General features: G+C 39.4%; 1 protein-coding gene across 4 annotated transcripts in view; it reads left to right on the forward strand.

Moving 5' to 3' along the window:
- Positions 1–22154, forward strand: part of RHOBTB1 (Rho related BTB domain containing 1) — a 48074-nt gene extending 25920 nt beyond the window's left edge. For 3 of the 4 annotated variants that reach the window (XM_030241384.2, XM_009087560.4, XM_018911092.3), the window contains exons 3-11: positions 2413–2614; positions 2952–3055; positions 11073–11258; positions 12984–13951; positions 14390–14508; positions 16361–16511; positions 18087–18175; positions 19253–19358; positions 19857–22154. In XM_030241384.2, coding sequence (XP_030097244.1) covers positions 2423–2614; positions 2952–3055; positions 11073–11258; positions 12984–13951; positions 14390–14508; positions 16361–16511; positions 18087–18175; positions 19253–19358; positions 19857–20026 — 2085 coding nt within the window. In that variant the 5' untranslated portion in view covers positions 2413–2422 and the 3' untranslated portion in view covers positions 20027–22154. Of the gene's footprint in view, positions 1–2412; positions 2615–2951; positions 3056–3785; positions 3845–11072; positions 11259–12983; positions 13952–14389; positions 14509–16360; positions 16512–18086; positions 18176–19252; positions 19359–19856 lie in introns of those variants that run through there. The other variant, XM_050976275.1, reaches the window with a different exon arrangement.
- The last annotated feature ends 665 nt before the right edge of the window (positions 22155–22819 follow it).

Raw genomic sequence — 22819 nt, forward strand, 5'->3', positions numbered from 1 at the left:
TTGGAAGAAAAATTGATTTGGCATCTCTGCTTGGTAGTTTAAAACCAACCAGACACACTGGCTAGCCATGCTCCTTCATTTTGCTTTCTAGCCTTGTAAACATTTCCACATTCCATCTGTGATGTCTAGTCCATGCATGAATAAAATATGAAGTAATTTAATACCCCCACATAATATGTCAAGGGGGTTGCTGTTTATTCTCAGACTTGAAACTTTTCAAGATCACGTGCTGAAAGCTCTCGGGGTTTTGCTACTGTGAGGCCATGGTGTATGAACATGCCATGTTCTCTGTAGTGTGGAGACAAAAAAGGGGTTTTTGTACTTGTATATATATTGTGACTGAGGAGGAACATGGATGCTGAGGAGGAACAGAGTTAGCTCCTGGTTCTCTTCCTGTGTTTGGAACCACAGAGAGGGTACAGAACCTGTGGCCATCCCAGGTACCAGCTTCATGGGAGCTTCCATCGGGCAGGCAGCTGGGGCTGGACCACAGAAGGGAGCTGGGAGCCTCTGGAGTACCTCCAGAGCAGTAACCTCTCAGGATGCAGGCTACAAGCCAGGTGAAGGGATAAAGGCTGTCTCTTCACAGCTTTGTGTCCTCACCAGCCCAAACCCTGGTGCTGGAGCCACGAGGGCCCAAGGGCTCACGTGTGCCCAATGCTCTGTGTGTGTTTGTGTGTGTGTTCAAAGAGTGTTCTCTCCTCTGCATCTGGCACATTGCGGAGCTCTGCCTGTGCAACCATGCACTTGGGCCAGGGTGCAAATGTCTGGGCCCATGTTTCAGTCTTGGGTAGGATAACTTCAAAATGTATTCTCATTCCGAGAGTCTGTGCTGCAGCATTTCCAGAAGCATTCCGTGTCTGTGGAAACATCAGTGACACAGTAGTGGCAAAAATCACTCTTGCACCTTGTTTGTGTTGTCCCTAACTCCTCCCTCCACACAAAAATGAAAATTAGAAATGTGCCATAGCCATTATAGTTATTAGCACACAGTCCATCGTCAAAATTTTATTTAAATAGGTTACCTTGAGTTCTAACAAAGGCTTTTATTTCTTGGTGTACATCAGTTTAAATAATGAAAAAGAATACAGTTAAAATCAGTGTTTGACTAGTAGTTACTAAACATTATTTTTTCTTAAATCAGAACATAGTGCCTCTGACAGTGAAAAATGGGCACCTAAATAGCTTGAATCTGTTATTTTAAACAGCCTGACAGCTAATATATAGTCTATATCTAAGTGTGAATGAGATGTGAATATTAAAAAAGGTATTAAAACAAGTCATTGGATTTCTTTATCTGTAGTGCTTTCTTTTCAGAAAAGAGGACACCGTCACTCCAGATGATGACCTGTGTTTTGTCAATTAAATTGCTGTAGGTTCCTTGATGATATAATTATTGGGCAAGCCTTCCTGAAAAGGTTTTTGACTTGCATTTTTTCTGTTCTCCCTCCTTGATTACAATTCCCTGGCAGAGTCCAGATTGCTCAGCAGACTGCTAGACATTAAAAAATCAAATTCAGATATATCAAACTTTGATCCCACGTATGAAAATGACAGACTGTAGTAAACATGCATGAGTTGGTTTTAGTCTTTCAAATATCCATTTTTTTCAGCTTGCTTTTGTATCCAGGCATTTGTTCAATATATTGCCATAGAATATTTAAGGAAATAGTTTCAATAATATCTTTCCATGAGGACAGTATCTTCAAAAAACTTATCTCACTTTACATTTCACATCAAAAAGAATTTCTAGGTATAGATAAGTATATTTGCAAGTTCCTGCTTGGCCCTTTGGTTTGGTTTGGTTAGTCCATGATCTGTACAAACTTCTCCTCGGACAATGAAGAGTGTGTGATACATGCAGGGTGCAATGGGAATTGTGGTTTTGTAGCGAACAGTCTCTGAAGTTGTCACACAAGTGAGTCTTATTGTGTGCTAAAGCCATCTGTGGGACTTGCTGTTAGAATGTTGTCTGGACAGCCCTAAATCAAATCCTGAATGGGCAGGACTGCAGGAGGCAGGTTTATACTGGTATCCTTCAGGTTAAACCCACTGATGCCCAAGCTTTTTTTCCTCCTGGCATAAAAAGTATTAGCAAGAGGTAAGTTTATGCTAGTTGTCCTTGTTTCACCAAGATCTATCTTCTGCAAACAGGCTTGTGTTTACAGAAACCAAAGTGAAAATAGCATGTGAGCAGCATAAAGCCACTGTGGTCCAAATAGTTGTGTATTTGCATAACTGAGCAGTATTTAAAGGACTGGCTGGCCTACTTTGGGACAGTTCACTACACACTTTTCCTTAAGAGTTTGTTGCCTCCAGGCATCTCTCAAGAAGAGGAAGTAAAAGGCTCTGATTCTAAACAGCTTTGTTTTCACACAGAAATAGAAAATAACTTAACCTGTCTTGTTCCAGTTTTTGATAAATGGACATTGACATGGACTACGAAAGACCCAACGTTGAAACTATCAAGTGTGTGGTGGTTGGAGATAATGCAGTGGGAAAGACTCGTCTGATCTGTGCCAGAGCCTGCAACACAACCTTGACTCAGTATCAGCTGCTGGCAACGCACGTCCCGACGGTCTGGGCCATTGATCAGTACCGTGTCTGCCAGGAGGTAAGGGCTGCAGGTGTGCAAGGTGTGCAGCACATGCTGGCAGGTGCTGCTATTGTTTACTGGCAAGCCTTACCCTGCCAGGATGCAGCAATGAGCTCACAAGTATTCTGTGAGTGACCTCTACTGCAGCCATGCTCTGATGCACCTCTAGTTCTAAAGTAATTTATCAAACCTATTTTTAGGGATATAAGTATTCTGCCTGTTTTATAAGATACATCATTTGGTAAAAACTGCATGAGATAGATCCTTGACCTGGTATGTTTTGGACCTTTTGATGGGGTGAATTACAAAGTAATTGTTTGGAGGGAAAGAGAATGTTCTGTGTGTTCTCTTCTAGGTCCTTGAGCGCTCAAGAGATGTTGTGGATGAAGTGAGTGTTTCTCTCAGGCTGTGGGATACTTTTGGGGACCACCACAAAGACAGGCGCTTTGCTTATGGAAGGTAAATTGATCCAAGTAAAATTTTAAGAAATACTTGTGTCCAGATTTTGGGGTAGAAATAAATTACAAATCTGAATTTTGACAAGGAAGGACTTAGCAATCACGGGTATTCCTGTTCCTGCCCACTGCAAAGAGGATTATCTGCTGTAAGGATTAAAAAGATATAAATATTTAAAAAGCAGCATAGTTTTACTATGCTACATTTCCTTGAACAGCCTGCTAAGCTCTGTCAACAACTGTTGTCCTATTTTGAATTTTAAAGAACATTCTCCAAAATAAGATCGTAGCTTCAGAAAACTGAACATGAGCATTCTCTGCCTGTGTATGCAGTGATTGATATAATTGCCTAACAAGCAGCAAACAAGGAGAGATGTTGGGAAATATCACTCTCACTCAATGAAATATTTACTTTATTAAAACCTGTGATGTTGAATGGGCAGCTAACCTCTTGAGAGCAGAGCTAGATTCATGAAAGATGAGGCTCTTCTGTATTTCCTTAACTAAAGCTGAGGTTTTTCTTCCATAAATATAAAATGTTTCTTAGTGAATCAGTTAACCCTGGAAATTCTAAAAAATACATGTATAATGAATATGTATTTAAATGAACGTGATCTAGATTTTTCCAGCATGTATTATATATGTGTGTGTATATACATATGTTTGTAAAAGTTCAGCATAGTTTTAGCAAGGACTGAAGCCAGTGATAGTCTTTCTGGTTTGTTTAATTAGATCTGACCTTGTGGCAGTACAGACAGCAGAACAGCTGTATTAGGCAAATACTGAGCTGAAGGTGGGTTTTGAACATATATTTTCATAACTCACATTTGAGAGGTCTCAGTCCTCACACATTTTTTCACCTTGTTGAACTTTTTCATAACCTTTTCATATCTGCTTCAGTCACTGATCAAACCTTCACAGACAGACGCATTTTTTTTCCAGCTGGGAATGAATGCCCTTTGTAGAGTGTCAGCCCCAGCTTTCTATTGCATGTGGCCAAAATGTACTGTCTTGCTGTTTTTCTTCTCTCTGTGCTGCCTGATGACACAAGTGACTTTGAAGGAGGATGGTCTTTTCTATTCTCTACCCCTTAGAAATGCTGTAGAGGGTTCTGCTGGTTGAATCCACCCATTAAATTTTCAGGCTGTAGGACTCTATGTTCATACAACACTCCTTTGTTAGTTGAGTTTTCACAGAGTCATGAATTACCTGGAATTTTCTGTCGGGAGCTAAAGTGGAATGCACAACCTGTACCATTTGTAAATAAGCTTTGTGAGAAAAGTTACAGACTTTAAGGTAATATTTACCTTAATATTTAGTGCTACTGGAAGATACCTTTTGACAGCATGTGGAACCTGCATTGATAAATTTGGAGGTAACTTCATGTTTCCACTCACTGTTCTGCTTTGATGTGGCCTCCCGATATTCTGCAACAGATACTGTGTCACTGAGAAGATTACTGGAGATTAGGAGAGCAGAATCAGGCATGTTCTGAACCCTGATCCCACGTTTACTGGCAGGATGGGAGAGGGAGGAAACAACATAGATTCTAATCCTGCAAACGCCACTTGGACATGAACAACTTGAGATCTCTAGGATTAAGCATCTGAACACAGTGATTCATTTGTGAGGTTTACAAAACTGAACTTGTGTAGAATGAGGTTTGCTGTATCCTAATTGGCTTTAAAAGGCTGTTCTGGAAGCCTGCTCTCCTGTTAGTGGTTTTTCTGCAAGTCTGTTAATGAAGAAAGTAACTGGAAGCTCTACAGAAATACTTTATAAATAGAATTTCAGTTTTAAAATGTTGTGATCTTAAGCACTTAGGTACTTGGTTGTTTTAAGAATGTTAATGTTGCATTCAAAGCAGACTGTTTAATGTTTCATCTGGGTTGGCATTTTAAAACTAGTTTTTAAAAGCTGAATGTTCGTATTTCTAGGAATTTATTTTAAATCACCTCTGCACATCGAGCTGCAGTCTAGTCAGCTGTGTCAAATCTTGCAATACAGTCACTGAAAGGCCTATTTCATGCCAAACTGCTCAAGGTTACACCTGCAAATGCCCCATGTTTTGATTGTCTGAAGGATCATATAATAATATAATCCTTTGGTTCTCTTAAAAAAATTCTGTGCACCTTATGCAGGGGAAAGCTTACTCCAGCAAACATTCAGCCAAGACCTCCAGTTGTCCTAAACCTGGTGTAATAAGAACCAGCAAGTCATTAACTCTCCTGCTGCTCCTTGGAAAAGTTTGCTCCATACAGTTCTAGAAAATGTTACATAAATAGATTATGCTATAGATGACAGGGTGAACAGTTAATAGGGCTTGTAGCACAGATAAATCCTTCTTAACTTTATTTTTCACATAGATAGAAACATGAAAGGAGGGGAAAAGGAATCTGTTTTCCACTGTTTTTGTGTGACAGAACTAGAGAAACATTTGAATGTCACCGGAGATGGAATAGTTAATGTTTCTCTGTCATCCCTTAATGGGAGTATGGAGAGTGAGATCAGCCTGCATTCTGCTCTGTGATGTTTAGTTTAATAATCACACTCCTCTGGGAGCTTTGGGAAACAGTTCCTGACAGCTTAAGGGAGTGAGGGGGATGTGGCTGCAGAGACTTGTGGAAATATTTGCTGCAGTTTACAGAATGACATTTTCCCCCCATCTTAGACTAAAGTGTGTGCTTTAGTTTAGAAAATATCCTGTTCAGTTCAGTTTAGGCAGTATTTGATGCCAAAGAGCCATTTATTAATAATCTCCCATAGGGTTTCATTTGGTGCACAATCATCCCAAAATGCTGTAAAATGATAATGTCTTGGTTGTGATTTAGTGCATTGATTTCCAGCTCCCAGCCACCTCTTTGTTTAATAACAATCTACCCTTGATGCTATTGTATTCTCTAAGCCTGCAGATGAGGTGTGAACTTCATTTAAAGCCCAAGTTGTTACTCTGTAGCAGTTTCTCTGGGAGGCAAGTGTAAAGACAAAACACCTTAATTTACATTTCAACTTGTCAGGATTCACTGTCTCCCATCCTCCTGTCCAATCTGGTTTTGAATGAGAGCATCAACATATCACCATGTTCAAGCTAATCCTAGAAGCTGGCTTGTAGTTATTTTTCTGGCTTTTTGCATCCTTTCCTTTTTTTTTTTCCTCCCCCAGGTGAACATGTTTGGCTAATTTGATAAGTAGCCTCTGTATCCTGGGGTTTTTTAACATGCAGCTCTACCATGTGTAAACATAAGCACAAACCTGCAAAGAGTTAATTCAATCAAATATTTATTCTCAATACCATGAATGGGGGTTGTTAGCTAATTCAGCCAGGATTACTTATTTACTTGCAACTTAAATATGAGCTGTAGACCAAACAAAATCTGTTCATACAGCATGGACAGAAAACAGCTTTTTCCTCATGACTTACAAATGTGAATGAGTCTTGCTGTTAGACTGCTGACAGAGCCTCTTAAAATATGTTTAGAGTATTTCCTCCGTTGTGAATGGATTTTGTAAGCCCTGTGGGTATTGTATGTATGCAGAGGAACACATGCATTCAACTTTTTGTGTGATTACAATTCCCTTGACCAGTTACTCCAATGTAATTGAATCCCTAAAAATATACCTTTGGAATGCTGCTGAAAGGAGTCCATGAGAACAGAGCTTTATCACTCATATCTGAAGACTTCCACCAACCTCTTTCTGATTTTTTTTCCTCAAGGGACAATGATGATGCTGTTTCTGTGAGAACAAAACCAGGGTAGCTTTGATGCAAAATGGTACTTGCATTCATCAAATTCAGTGAGATTAGGGTGAGGTTTGTGCCTTCACAGAGTTTCTTGGTCTGCCTTTAGTTAGATCAGTGCCCTCTGTCATGGAGCAGCTGGTGCCTAAACTGAGGCTGGGCCAGCAGCTCCCCTCCTTTCTTCAGAGAAGGTCTGAGGTTTCAGAAGTGCCTTGTGAATGAAAGCTCACACATTCCCTGTGCCTCTCAAGCCATTACTGGTCTGGGTTGGAAGTAATCCTCAGAGATGTCTCTCTGGAGCAGAGGTACAGAACAGACACAGGACAGTCTCTTGCTGCACTAGCAGAGGCTCAGCTGATGGGGAATCCAGTTACTTTCAGGTGTCTCTCAGCTCTGCTGCATCCTCTTGTTTTCTGCCACAGAAAAAGCAATAGGCAGTATCTTCAAATCATCTTCAGCTACCCAGATTTGTCAGCCTTCCTTTCTACTTTACAGTTGTTTTTACCTATTCAGGTTCTTCATCATATGATCATGAGGAACTGTGAAAAACCATTTTTACAACATACACATATATTTGTTATGATTTTTTCTCTTTTGAATTTGATTTAGGCCCAAGAAAGACTGTAATAAGCAGAGGGTCACAGACAGCTTTCTCCAGTAACTTTATGCTAATAGGCTGTGGGTATCCACTGGTTTTTTTTTTCTTCTTTTGTTACCTGTGTCAACATTTGAGGCTGTTTCATTCAGCTGATGGGGAAGTAAATGCTTTATGTACTTAGGCCACTAAAATTAGTGCAGACCTTCTCTCCTCTGCATCCCACCGTGGTTCCATACTGTGAGTAGAAAGAGGTTGCTATGGAATTTCTGTTAGGAATCCTTCCTTCTTTAGAAAGGAGGGGCCAAATGGAGCTGTTAGTGAGCCTGAGGCTCAACTTGATGTATACATAATTTATCTACAATAGAAGGACACTTCCAATCCTTTAACCCTTCCTTAAGGAGTAAAATGTATGTGACAGTTGTTATTTGTGGTGTTACATCATTTCACATTTTGCCTTACTTTCCTAAGTCAGGGGCTTGGTGGAAAGGGGGCTCTACACTGAAAGGATGCAAGGCAACATCAAAATCTTTTGGAAATGATAAGTGTGGGAAGCTACTTTCTGTCAAAATCTTGATCTTAGTGAGTCATTTCTTTGTGAATGGTATTAGGTGGATTTCTTGTGCTGTTTTCCACTCCCAGGGTCTCAAGATCTCAGTCTGGGTTTCCTGGTTTTCCATTGCAAGGGGGTGGAAAGTGTTGGCCTTTAAGGTCTATTCCAACCCAAACTGTTCAATGATTCTATAAAGCACTTCTTGGTGTTCAGATTTATAAAAATGTTTCTTGAATTATTCCTGAATTTTACTGGGAAATGGCTGTGAAATTCTGTTTTTAGAATAAGTGCAGCTTGTATGCACTTGTATTTGTGAATATGTTGCTGCAGAGAGAAAGGAAAAATCAGGTTTACTTCTTTTTTCTTCTTTCTCATTCTGAAGGTAACCAACACAAAAAGTAACTGCAAAAAACAACAGTAGAACAGGTATTTTAAAAAATCATACCCTTTTACATTCCCTGAGAATATTAAAATAACATTGGTAAATTTTTAATGTTTTGGAAATATGAATGCATTATTTTAGCCTGACAGGGTCTGCTTCTTATGAACAAATGTCGAACCAAACTTTATACTGCGGTGTTAGCAAGTAGTAAATGTGCCTTTGACATTAACAGGAATCATAGGTACTTTAATTAAAGCTTCCAAAGGACACCTTTCCTCAAATGCTCACAGCTCTACGTAGCTGGTTAATCTTCCTCATCCATTTCTGTCTCCAGCTGGTACTGAGTGCAAATTGTGCTTATGACTTGAATGAAAACTTAATTTATTATGATAGAGTGGCTGTATTTTGTGAGCTAGCAGAGCCAGCTGTGGTGCTGGTTCAGCATGTGAACTCTGCCACTACCCAGTGCTTTCCCATCCGTCCTGTTCCTGGCACAGAACCATTAATTTCTCTCTGTCCAGTGCAGAACTCTCAGGAATCTTTGTTTTATGGGGAAGTCCAGGTTTGAACGCAGGATAAATAATTTGCAAATCACCTTTATTTACCTCTTTACTCTGTTATTCTTTTCATGTGGAAGGCAGTAAGATGACAATGTCCTATTAGTGCAGTGAGTTTTGGAAGAACCCAGCTTTGCTCATCTCCATTTTACAGTTGCCCAGCAAAGGTCAGATCAAGGAGCTGTTCAAGGACCACGGTGGCAAAAACATGATACTCCCTTGGCAAGGGCTGTAAGACATGCAGGGCTGTGCTGGGGCCAGCCTGCTGGGTGCTCTAGGCCTGCCCTGCCCAGGGACACTGCTCACCCTGGCTCCCTCTGGAGCACAGATTGTGCCCAGCCCAGCACCAGGCACATGGGGGACTGGTGTGTCCTGCCTGTGAACACCTGCTGGAGTTGTTTCCTTTTGGTTTTCTGGGAGATGGATGTGTATCTTGTGGCTTGTATCAATCAGGAGGGTTGGGTCCTCGTGACTGCAATTACTGGGCTTAGGTATTAATTTCTGAAGGATGCTGACAGGCTCTGTAAGATGCTTAACTGTAGTTAGGAGCAGCCAGGCAGCCAACACTTGCCACTCCAGCAGTTGTGATGGCCTTGAATTAAACAACAATTGACCCTATTAGAATACATGTAACACAGAGTTTTTTGTACCTTAGCTGTACATTGATTTCTCTTCCTGGGATCTGAGCAAATGTCTGCTGGGGTTTAGTTTTTGCTCCTGCCTGACCTTGAATAGAGCAAGTTTGAGTTTAAAGTATGTTTGCCTCAGCTGTGCAGCAGACCATTGTGTTGGCTGCTTAGCCCTTCACTATTTACTAGAGAACTTTCCAGTTTTAAAAGGCCTTGATCCTAGATATGACAGATGTGTTGCAGTTTATATAAGACAGGAATTTGGAGCAGGAGCATTTCTCTTGCATTAAATTGATGCTCACAGCAGTCTCCGTATTGTGTGCAGCTATCATTAGAAATAGCTGGATGTATCTATGCCCTCAGTGAAATGTAGAAAGCAGCACTACTGAGGAGGTATTTCATTATTTAAAAGGTGAATGTTAAGATTCACTGCTGCTGATGCTCTGTGCATGACACAAACTGCAGATACAACACATTGGTGCTAAATTAAAGAATAATAGAACTGAGATAGAGATGGTATTGCTGAGCTTATCCTGCTGACAATTCTGTAGCAGTAAGTTACCTCCTCAAAATGTCCCTTCTCCTCAATTTTTCTCAAGAGTTTAAATTCAACTTTTTTTTCTTCTTTTTTTTCTGTTTTTTTTTTCCCTGTAAGAGTCCCAAGAGCTTGAGAACTGCTTGTTTATAAATAATGAAATTGCCTCTGGTTAGATATGCCCTGAGACAAGCATTCAATCATTTCTCTGCCTTTGGGTGCCAGCTCTGACCAGAGTTAGGCTGTGGTTCAGTGGATGAACTGTCAGCCTTAATCCTCATACTTATAATTTATATAGCAAGTTCATTTAGTGAAGTAGTTTCTGTTTTCTTAGAAACCTTTAAAAGCCTGAAAATATTGTCATGCTTACTCTAATTTAAGCCACTGTCCTATTCTACAGTTTACTGACCTTATTTTCACTGTAATGTTTATTTTTGCTGATATTGTAGAAGTGGTCATTCTGCAGTAGTTTGCCCTTTTAACAGGTTATTTATTAAAGACATTGGAGAATTGCTGTGCAAAGCACATTGCAAAGGCAACCACCTGAGTACTCCAAACAGTGCAGTAAAGGTATTTCTCCATGACAAGTTCACAAGTGATCTGTCTGCCTGCGTGGCTGTTCTGAAGTTTTGCACAACTCCTCTCTAATTCCTAAGCACCAATGATCTTTGAACTGCAATTTAGGTGTCCAGTCAGCAGAATTGTTTCTGGAGCAGTGGCAGCCTGTGAGTAACTGTTGTGTAAAAGTAGAGAATGGAAAGCCCTACCTCTCTTCTTAGTGCTCAGCTCCCACATGCTGGGATCATCTCAGCATGGAGGGGCAGTGCTTCCTGGGGATGTGGCTTTGTGCTCCCATGCTTTTGTGGTGAAATGTGTAGCTTCTCTCACACCTCTGCACGAACAACATGTATTCTGATATCTGGGTGTCAGCACGTTTGTCAAGGAGCAGAGCAGAGTAATGGAAATAGGTGAAACAGCAGCAAAAATCATTTGTGGGGTTTTAATCAGGTATTTTCTTGTTACCTTTCTAGGTCTGATGTTGTTGTTCTGTGCTTTTCAATTGCTAATCCTAATTCCCTGAATCATGTGAAAACAATGTGGTATCAAGAAATCAAGCACTTCTGTCCTCGCACACCTGTCATTCTGGTGGGCTGCCAGCTGGATCTCCGCTATGCCGACCTCGAGGCTGTTAACAGAGCCAGACGGCCTCTGGCAAGGTAAAGTTTAAACAAAAATGAGAATTTACAAAAAAAATCATCTTGGTAGTCAGGTACAACACTAGCAAAAGAGAAACTGGAGAGCCTATTTTCCTTTTTTTGGTACAATGAGAATATATGGGCTTCCTTCTTTTTTTAATTTTATGGTCTGAATTGGTTAGTTCTTTAACAAAGACAATTATTAAGTTTCCCACAAAAGTTTTGCACATTGGATATCTAAACATATTTCGGTGGCAGAACGCTACAGTGAGATAGAGATGGTAATGATTATTGAATGTTTTCTTATGTATTTTTCTCCATGAACATGTGTATCATGTCCTACCCTCTCACAATTGTCAGCTACTGTTTTAAACTGGCAGATTCTACTAGAATTTTCTTAATTCTCAATTTTTTTCTTTTTTTGGTAAATGTAATCCTAGATCATAGCAGAAAATTAAATGGTTGCAAAATAAACTTCTAAAAGTACTGAGATTAAAAGAGCGTTTGAGGGTTGTTCTAGAGAAGCTTTGTTTCTCCCAGATAAAAAATACAACCATTCACATACTTGGCAACAACAGTCCCACAATAACTGGCTTGCTTCTAATTCATTCCTTTTATGGGAATTTCAATGAGACCAGATTCACGGAAATAATATCCATGATTGTGTAATTAATGACTATATTGTAACAAATTTCCGTAAAGAAATTGAATTAATATTTTGTGGGCCCTTAGCAAACTTTGCATTGCATTGCAGTCAAACTCTTGATTTAGCAATATGATTGTTATAGGTCTGTTTGTTCATAAAACATTTCTTTGTTGTGAGGGTGGGGTGGCTTTTTGGTTGACTCTTTAAAAGGAAATGGTCTTTTTTCAAAACTCCTCTTCTGCCCTAATCCTGCTCTCTGATTTCACCATGAGTAAGTTTGAGTCAGAATTCTGTGTGTCTGGCACAGGCTCCTGCCACCTGAACTGGTTATTTATTAGCTGGCGCTCAGCAAGCTGTTGTCTGGGGCGTGTTCCATCTGTGCCAGCTCGTGTCTGCCCAATATGGTGGGCTCACAGAACACACTCTGGGGTCCTGTCTTCTGGGGAGATGATTTTTTTTGCTGGGAAAATGGATCCTAGCCCAGACTTTTTACTGGTTTGTTTACCCTGCATCATGTACTAGAGCTGCTCTGGAAATTCATGAGTTCCCACATAATACTCCTGCAGCCAAAACAAGCCTATCTCTTGCAGTGTGTATTGTTACTCTTTTGTTGTGGGCTACTATGATTTCTTTTAAAAAGCATGAGCTTAAGGAATATTTCCATTTCATATTTTGCTGTATTTCTGGCATTTTTTATGCCATGAGAATTTCCATTTGTGTTCAAATGATGGTTGTGACAGAATATCTGAATAGTAAGGGGTGGTAGGAGGATTTTAAATAATGAAAGCTCTCGAGTATCCTATCAATTTTTTTACTGTAAATTTCACTTTAAGTAAGAGGCTCCATCTTGCCTAAATGAGTTCTATGTATATTTAGTAACATTGCAGACACCACCAAACTTAAATGAAATTAAAAACATGTGCTATTCTAAAACTCTGTAGAGTCATGACTGTAGGCTTCCAAAGGACTTTGTGCACTTAGTTTTATATTTTGTTTCATTTGAAAGATAGTTAACTCAGATTTAGTGCTGAATGTTTGGTAAAATTCCATGCTTTCTAGCGTAACTTTGTGTGACAAGGTTCATTTTTTGTTTACCCTAGGCCAATAAAAAGGGGAGACATTTTGCCACCAGAGAGAGGCAGAGAGGTTGCCAAGGAACTCGGGATACCCTACTATGAAACCAGTGTATTTGATCAGTTTGGAATTAAAGATGTGTTTGACAATGCAATTAGAGCTGCCCTGATCTCCAGAAGACACCTGCAATTCTGGAAATCTCATTTGAAGAAGGTCCAAAAACCTTTGCTTCAGGCTCCATTCCTACCTCCAAAAGCCCCTCCTCCAGTTATCAAAATTCCTGAGTGTCCCACACCGAGCATGAATGAAGCTGGATATTTATTGGACAGCCCGCTGTGTGCAGATGTCATGTTTGTTCTTCAGGAGCAGGACTGCATTTTTGCTCACAAGATTTACCTAGCTACCTCCTCTTCAAAGTTTTATGACCTTTTCTTAATGGAATGTGAGGGAAGTCCCTACTTGGATGAAGCACAGTGCAATAAAGAAAATACAAATAAGGATGTTCTGACGAGTCACCTTGAGACAAACAGTGACAGTGACGAGGCATCCTTGAAATCTCTTGATGTTAAAATTCCCCCACCAGAAAGCAGTGAGTCTTTAAACATGCTAGAACCTGAATCTGGTGACACAAACTCTGCAGCAAGATCTCTGTCCTGCTGGGGTAAGGGGTTTGTTAGTGTGCACAAGGAAATGCAAGTGAATCCTGTCTCAAAGCGGACGTGTCCTGTAACCGTGGTAAAAATGGATTCCTCTGTGCAGGCTGCACCTTTTAAAACTGTTCTGCAGTTTTTATACACAGGCCAACTGGATGAAAACGAAAAAGACCTCACCAGACTGGCTCAGATTGCTGAAATCTTGGAAGTATTTGACTTGAGAATGATGGTGGAGAATATTATGAATAAAGAAGCCTTCATGAATCAAGAGATTACTAAAGCATTTCATGTCAGAAAAGCTAATCGGATAAAAGAGTGCCTTTGCAAAGGGACGTTTTCTGGTGAGTAGATACGTGCTTAAGGAGGAAGAGAACTGTTTTTTTTTCTCATCCATGTTACTGTCACTTCATAAACTTCAAACAATGTGACAGCTTACATTGTTCTGAGAGGAGGGATGACCCCAAAATTGTAGTGTTACTCTGGCCAACTGTTCCAACCTGGGATGCTGTAGTTTCATTTCTCAAAATCTACTCACAGCTTTTCAATAAGCCACCCAATTCTCAGAAATGTTGACCATTCAATATCCCCCTTTACAATTACAGCTTTTTTTTTATTAAACCTTCTTATTATTTAAAATGCAAGAGTTATTTTTGAGGTGGAGGTAATGGAAAATGAAGGAAGTCCTTGGTTAACAGCATGCAAGTGAAGCACATTCTTGAGAACAGGTTACACCCTAAGCACAGACTCGCAGCACTCCTGTGCCTTTGTTCCCATGGCAGATGTGACATTTAAATTGGACGATGGAAGCATCAAGGCCCACAAGCCACTGCTGATCTGCAGCTGTGAGTGGATGTCTGCTATGTTTGGAGGATCATTTATTGAAAGCTCCAATAGTGAGGTATTTGTCTATTTTTGTCTCTTTTGTTTACAATGTCTGATGGATTTAGGACGATGGAAGCATAATTTCTTTGAAAGGCTGCAACAATCCCTAAAATCAGGGATTTATTCTTCCTTGCAAACCTGGGGTGCTTTTCTTCTTAAGGCATTAAATAAGGCTGCCCAGGAAGACAACATACTTTTTCCAATGCATAAGTCTTCCTCCAGCACTGGGGTGTGTTTTTAAACCCAAAGTCCTGTAAAATACGAAATGTGGGCAAGGAAATTAGGTATGAATTTGTGAATTTCTTTAAAATATTTTTTTTTCAGTTTGTGAATATATATTTATAAAATCAAAATCACTACAAAGAATACTTGGGGTAGGGATAGTGATAAAGAAATTAAAGATAAAAAAGGGTTAAAGACATATGAGTGTTAAACTAGAAAAGGAAGCTGTTTTCACAGTAGAAACTGAGCTAACTTTAGGAGAAATTCTACTAACTTCAGTAGAAACTCAGCCAAGATTCTGCAGTGCATCATCTCTTCCTCTGGAGTAAAGCAGGTATGCAATAGAGTTTAAAAGATCTCAATGCTTTGAATAAGATTTTGCAGAAGAAGTCCTGTATTTTCATGTGCCTTCATGGTCTGTTTTTCAAATTCCAAACGTGCTGCTGATATTTTTTCTTGTGCCATACCCAGATGTGTTTGTTTTTCTTGTTGCTTTCCATACAGTTATACTCATATGAAATGTTCAAGATTTTGCATTTAATATCCTGGTAGATATTTTTCTACTTGGATTTTTCTGCCTTCTTCTAGTACAGCTCTAAACATAATTCCTCTCCCAGAGGCACACTCAATAAGTGGTTCAATAAAAATACATAATTTGATTCTAGTATGCAGCATTTGGCAATGAAGAATATGCATTTATTTTCTACTAGCCTATTTTTAATTATTAGCTTCACAGTCTTAGCTCATCATTCCAATTTAAAATATTTAGCTTCCATTTTGTAGAGTTTAAAGCATTCACTAATGCTTTTGGAAGTTTTAAAATATAGGTAGATATGAATTGAATGGTTCACAAATAATAAAAAACATCTTTTTTTTTTGCATACTACCTTTTATGTATTTGGGGCAAATTTTATAAACTCATTCATTAAACTTACAGTTCTCTACATTAACAAAAATATATCAATAATGAATGAGTTTCACAGCTAGCTGCTCTCATTTGGAGAACTGAGCTGTTTCCCAGAGTGGCTGATATGCATGAAAGGTTTATGCTGTAGCATGAGAAATTACACACTTTTTATCCTGGTCCTGGCAGCTTCATTACATGCTGGTTACACTCACTACATGTGTGGGGCGGAAAGGGGTTACATTTTTTATTCCTCATTTCTTCAGTTCTCAGTTCCTTCTCAGCCTTGTTTACCTGGACAATTTGGTTATTTACAAGAGACAAAGGGGTGGTTTTACTCTTATCCTTTGTTTTCTGTTATTCTCAGAATCCACAGAAAATCCCCTCCCAGGAGCAGACAGATTGCTCAAGGAGTCCACCAAGGGAGGTTTGGCATGGGAAGTGCTCAGTGACTGTTATGTGTAGCTGTCAATTTGCAGGCTAGAGAGCATTGAACAGAGTCACTGTTTGATGTGGATCCAATTCCAGCTTGGATATAACCTGGCAAAGGATCTGACTCTGGAGCAATGCTTACCTGTTGGCAGTCTTGAACTTGAATGGGAAATTTCTGCTTTGAAAAATGTTTTCCCTGCATTTCTGAAATGCCTTGAAGAGAAACAAGCAAAGTGAGAGAAGTGAAATTTAGCTGCTATATGAAAATCCCTTAATAATTATAAATTCTCTTCTTAAATATCTTTTCCAGGTAGCTCTGCCCAACATAAACAAGACCTCCATGCAAGCAGTTTTAGATTACTTGTATACCAAGCAACTGTCCTCCAGTCAGGAACTGGACACCCTTGAGTTAATTGCATTGGCAAATAGGTTTTGCCTTCCTCACCTGATTGCTCTAGCAGGTAACAATTTTTTGGCCTTGTCCAATGCACTATCTTCTGCAACAGCTGAAATTTACTTTAATGGTTTTTGGAACACATAACATTCTCAAGTGTCAGATAATTTTTCTTTTTTTCTGAGAGGGGTATTGTAATGCAAATTGATATTTTCACACAGAGAAATGTATTTGCCTCTCTCTTGCCCTTTTTAGTTTCATGCTAATCCAGCTCAGAACACCGAAGTTTTCTGTGCTTTAAAAACAGAAAGAGTAAACCTTCTCTTTACACTGAGGATAATGTCTGTGGATTGTAAAATCCATTCTGTTGTTGTTAATTTACATAAAACCAGGAAGGATTCTGGGTTTTCCATTAAGTGATGAATGAAGTGCTCCACTTTATATTTCTGTTCAAAGAGAGTAATGAGCCAATTCAAAACTTACCTAGATGATCATGTTTTTAGAAAGGTTGTCCAGGTCCCTTTTCACTAGATGAGAATTTGATATTTTGGTAAATCCATGGGGATTCAACCCTCATTTCAGGAAGAAAACCTTTTCAATCCCATATTTAAAGAAAAATTACAGGTTAGAATACCACTTAAGTTTTAAAAATAAATCCATACACAACCCCAACCTCTGGGAATGTTTGGGTAGTGTTGTGTTTAATTTGTTTCTCTCTCTGTCAGTAATTTGGCATTGTTCTGGAGACATGACCAAGACCAAAACTCAGAGAGAGCTGAAACAAATCTCCACCTACCTACAGGACTACATTTAGGCAAAATATAATCACATACCAAACCCTTTCACTCCTTCAGCTGTGCATCAGGACTGTGTCTGTTGTCTTTACTGGTTCTGACAGACCAAATATTTATTGCTATATTTTATTTGCACATTTTAGCTGAAGTTTTGGGTATTTTTTAAGGTAACTGCAGTGTAAACATACGTTCAGTATTAAGAATATTTCATTCTATTTAATTCTTGGTGAAATAATTTTGAGTCCAAGGGCTACTGCCAACAACTGAACCTAGCAGAATCAAACCAACTGCCAATGTTTCCCAAAAAACACTCGGACTTTTAAGATCCTAGGAAAGGGTTAAGGAGAATCTTGAACTGAGGTGATTGTTGTGGGGAGCTGGTCAGCCTTCATCTGAATCCCTAGGAACAGACACTCTGAAAACCTAAAGAGGGCCTGAAGTGACCTTTTCCCTATCAGTGCTGTGTGGATACTCATTAATAAATAATTCAGTGGCAAGTAAACTGTTGATTAAAAACTTTGTATGACTGAAAGGAGACAGCTGATCTGTATTTCTAATTTAAATTAGAAATATTGTACCCATGCCAGAGAAAGACTAGTGGCTGCTGAACTTTGTGCTTCTATAAGTGGTTATGAACCACATCTTCAGCCACAGCTCTAAAGGTCAGGATTTGACTTCCCCCAAATCTCAGCTTGCTGAGGGTACCTGTGTGAACATGGCCCCTCTGTAATGCTGGTTACCACCAGGAGGAGGGAGAGAGAACATGCTGCCTGGGCTCTTTGTGACCATGGTATGACCTTGCAATGTGGCTGTTTGTCCTGTGAATGATGAGTTTTCTCCCCTAACAGAGCAGCATGCAGTGCAAGAGCTGACAAAGGCCTCCATGAGCGGCGTTGCAATAGATGGAGAAGTCCTCTCCTATTTGGAACTGGCACAGGTCAGTGTACACAGCCTTCTGAAGAGATTCTGGTCAGCTGCTGGACTTGCTTGTAGCTCCCTACTGGTTCTGAGCACTGCTTCCAAGTGGCTCAAAGCCTGCACTTCTGAGAGTGACTGACAATAAAACTTAGTTCTATCTTCTATTTTAAAGTAGGTTTTTTTCATAAGTTCAAAGGTAAAACATCCCTTTAAGTAACCTCAGAGGAGTTGTTTTTCAACTATGTATTTTAGTTTGTCTTGATTGTGAAACTTCCAAGCTCCATGTTCTCATGACTATGGTGCACTAACTAACATGAAAAGCAATGTAATGAAGCTGTTCAGCTTTGTAATGGTGATCTATTCTTGCATTCCTTTCAATTCAGTTCCTGGAGATATATTTAGACCTGTACTGCAAAGACAACATTTCTTGAATCCTTAAACTGGCTACTTAAATTCAATCACCTCATAATTCAGAGTATGTGCAAATCTTCTTTATGTTCAAGTGCATTTCAGTCTCTTTCTTGAGTCCCATAAATAATTAAAAGAGAGACCTCCCAGCTCACAGTTAAACTGCACACCTGTTTCCCAAAATGCAGCAGACTCCCAGCTAGAGTGGAACAAGCTGAAATATTTACATTTTATTATTCTTGATTTCACACTAACAACGAGTCAGCTGCAGCTTGGCTTGAAGTAGCACTAAAACACTGCACAAAAGTAGCACTAAAACACTGGCCACCATGCAAGATTCCCTGCAGCTGTTTTTGAGACCCTGTCACAAAACCAGAACTGAACCCCTCCCAAGAGAAAGCAGCTCACTTCACTTCATTTTTATCTTAGGAAGGGAAATCTTTCTTTTATTTCCTTCTCCTGGTTGGAGACAGAAGCAATATCTCTAAGTAATGTTAGAATATCCTCTGTGGCCAGCACCCAGCTCATGTTTATACTCTGAGATCAGAGCTGACAGTCAGAATGATCACCTGGGAGAGTACAGCCAGATACCATCTGCTGGGACCATTCCAGTTTTAGCTGTTAATAGGGGCTGCAGAATGAATGATAACCCCAGGAAATGGAATAAGCTCTTTGTTTTTCTTCACAGTTTCACAATGCTAACCAGCTGGCAGCTTGGTGCTTGCACTACATCTGCACCAATTACAACAGCGTTTGCTCCAAGTTCCGCAAGGAAATCAAAGCTAAATCTTCAGGTATGGGCAACTTCCTCGCCAGTTTTCATCAGGCTTCCCCTTCTTTCTCCCCACCCAGTTGATTAAACAAAGGCAAAGATGAACTCACATAACTAAGCCATGAGACTGAACCTCTGTGCTGTCTTGAACAGCGTTCATAAATTCTTATCTGCAAAGAAAGGTCATAATCATTAGCCTGATTGCTGGGCAAGCATCATGTTCTTTACCTAATTCAGTGATGCTAAAAGAACAGACCTCTTTTCAGGCTCTGCAATGAAAAATACACTCTGTAAAGGCCTTGCTTTTTTTATAGTTTTGGTGAACTAATGCCTCTTGTATGCAATCACTTTGAAAGTCTTTTCACACATAAAGAAAAGGAAACTGGGTGAGTCCTTTCTAAGCCAGCCAGCATAGAGAATGTATCAATGATTAGCTGCCTAGCTTTTTGCAAGACATTTCTGGGATTTGTGTATCTTACTGGTGTCTTTGGGGATTTTTTTCATTTTTTTTTCCCATCAGATAATCAAGAATATTTTGAGAGGCATCGGTGGCCACCTGTGTGGTATTTAAAGGAAGAAGATCACTACCAGCGAGTTAAAAAGGAGAGAGAAAAGGAAGATGTTGCACTGAACAAGCATCATTCAAAGCGGAAGTGGTGCTTCTGGAATTCCTCTGCTGTAGTTGCCTGAACAAAGCAAATAAGTGGAAATCCATAGCCAGAAGTTACTCTTATTGTTAGAAATAAGATAAAGTTCAGGTTTTCAGGAAACTGTGTTCCACTTGTGCATTTATTACTCCTAGGGTCAAAAGCACAAGCTCACCGAAAATGAGCCTGGAACAGCTCCTTGAAGTCATATGTATATTTTTGACTGGTAAGCAGATAAATGTCAACCATTATTACATTACTTTTTATACAAAAAAAAAACCCCAAATCCAGCATTAATATTTCAATCTCCAGTTGGGGAATATTTTTATACTGTCTGGTGTATTTTGTTCAGATAAAATTCTGGATACTGTTTTGTTTTACAGACCACAAAATAACCGTGTAGCAGCTTTGTAATTAGATTTTAACTATTTTTACTATGCGAGTACAGTGAAATAGACAATCTTCAGTCATAAGAGACTGCTTTTAGAGTATCTCATAAAAAGTCATCTTAGGAAAAAAATCTAGCTCTCTACTATAGGTTGTCTTTTTCAAACTAAGTACTGTGCACTGGTAATATAATTAGATGGTTATTTCCCCTTTCTAAAGCAAAGGGTTAGAATAAGATCCAATAACTGCAAGATATAGAGTGCTTGATCTTTGCTCAGCTGAATAATAGACAGTATAATTACCTGTTCAACTGCAGGCAAATGTATTTCTAATATTTGCCATGTAAGTGCAAATAATTATGACTATGTGGGCCATGTGAAATCTAGTGATTCTAAGTATTCAGAGGTTTTATATGTCTAGATCAAAGAGGATATTTCTAAAATCATTTAGAAGGGCTTATTAATTTATATCCTTATACAAGTATGGATCTGAATGCAAAAAGCAGTTACACTGCTTGCATTTGAATTACTGCATGGCAGTTACCTTGTTCTGCAGGATCTTCACCATGCAGCCGTTCCTCATGCTGACTTCCTTTTTGCTTCAGTGCAAGCAAATGAAAGGGCTGCACAAACAAGTAGATCTAGTTATCTAGTGTTCCAGCATTTTGTAAGTGAAGAAGGGTCTTCACACACAAGATGGCTTCAGTTTAATCCAATTTATTTTATAGCTTTCCCAGGTAGAACTGAGAATTTTAGGTTATTTTTAAGTAGGTGATGTATTTCCTGTGGAAGTAGATGTTCCCAGAATGCTGGGGGCAGACTGATGGCAGAAAGGCAGGAATTCTGCACAAGTGGTGCAGGATAGGCAAAAGCTTCCAGCGTTTCCAAATAGCCTGTGTGTTTATGACCTTTTATCAACCATTACTCTAAAGCTGCAGTGTTACACTAGATTACATAAGGATGAGAGCATTTTTTAAAAGACCAAAACTAAAATACATAGACTGTAGAACATACACATGCAATCCTGTGCAGTGTCTCAGGCACAACTCTGTAACCAAGGTAGTATTGTGTATTAGGTTTGTTAATACTGTTCTGTGCTGGCAGCTCAGCACACCAATGTGAAAAGCTGTTTGTTTGTTTGTTTGTGGTTTTTTCTCTGTATCCAAAGGCAAGGCAGTACAGTCCCCCCCCAGCACTGTAGGTCAGGAAAGGCTTTGGCCTGAAAGCCATAAACACCTCGACATATTTGCATCCTGCATGGACTCAGTGCCAGGCTGAGGCTACCACAGCTGGGTGGTGGGAGCCACCAGCATGGGAGGAGAGGCTGCTCTACAAACCTGTATGAGGAGAGCCAGTGAGAGATTACCACCCCTCTGAGATCCATCACCACGTGGTGATAAAGAAGGGCTATAAACGATGGTGGCAAATACGTCTCCTTAATTCTGGGTCAGTGACAATGTGGACAAGAACATGGAATGAGAGAAGGCATGTCAAGACAGAAAAATAGCTGTTGTCATAAAATGTTAACCAGTCACATTTTAAGTAAGTATTGCTACTAGGTTTTACACAACCAAAGCTACTGTATGATTGTAATCTTGCCAAACTGTAATGGATATATAAATGAACCTGAGGTATATGCAATAATATCCAATTATTCTAGTTATCAGCTACTATAACCAAGTGGCTGGTTCATTTGGTTAATGCTGTCTATGGCCTTTAATCTTGGTGGTTATTTTGTGTTTTTTTATTTTGGAAAAAAATTAAATAAAACTGTTTAGTTACAAATTGTCTCCTAGCTCTTTAAAGAAACTTCCTTAATTTTGCCTTGCATCCTTCCCTTTGTAATGCTGCTTGTAGGCATTCAGTTGTGCTGTCATTCATTGAATTTCACTGAAATTTTCCATATTTGCATAGCACATTAGGATTTATGGTTGGGAATGTCACAATGAAATCCTACAGTTTGCATATGATATTGGAAGGTTGGTGCTTGTCACTTACTGTTAAAGTGCACAGCAAAAGAAAAACAAACCTCTTACCACTTTTCCCCATGGTTTCTAATATTTAATTAGCGTGATATTACCCAAGGGACATGAAACTAATTGGTCATGACAGACACAGGGAGGAAGAATGCAGGTAAACAGCAGGTTGTCTGTAAGGTTTTCAGTATGCTCTAAAATATGTATAAACACTGTTTTCCCCACTTTCTCACTGCCTTAGTTGTCAACCATCTTACAGAATTCCTCATTGCCTATTAGCAAACCCTCAGCTTCCTGAATACAGCTTGTTTAATTGATAGATATGTAAAGTTGGTACTTTTCTAGACAATTTTTGCAAGATATCATGCAAAAAATGCCATGTTGAAAGCTTTGAAAGAAATCACAAAGCAATGCCAATGACACTGAAGGTAAGTACATTCAGTACAGTGTTTGTTTTTCAAGTGCTAATTTATG

The sequence above is a fragment of the Serinus canaria genome, chromosome 6, assembly GCF_022539315.1.
Source record: "Serinus canaria isolate serCan28SL12 chromosome 6, serCan2020, whole genome shotgun sequence".
Lineage (NCBI taxonomy): Eukaryota > Metazoa > Chordata > Aves > Passeriformes > Fringillidae > Serinus > Serinus canaria.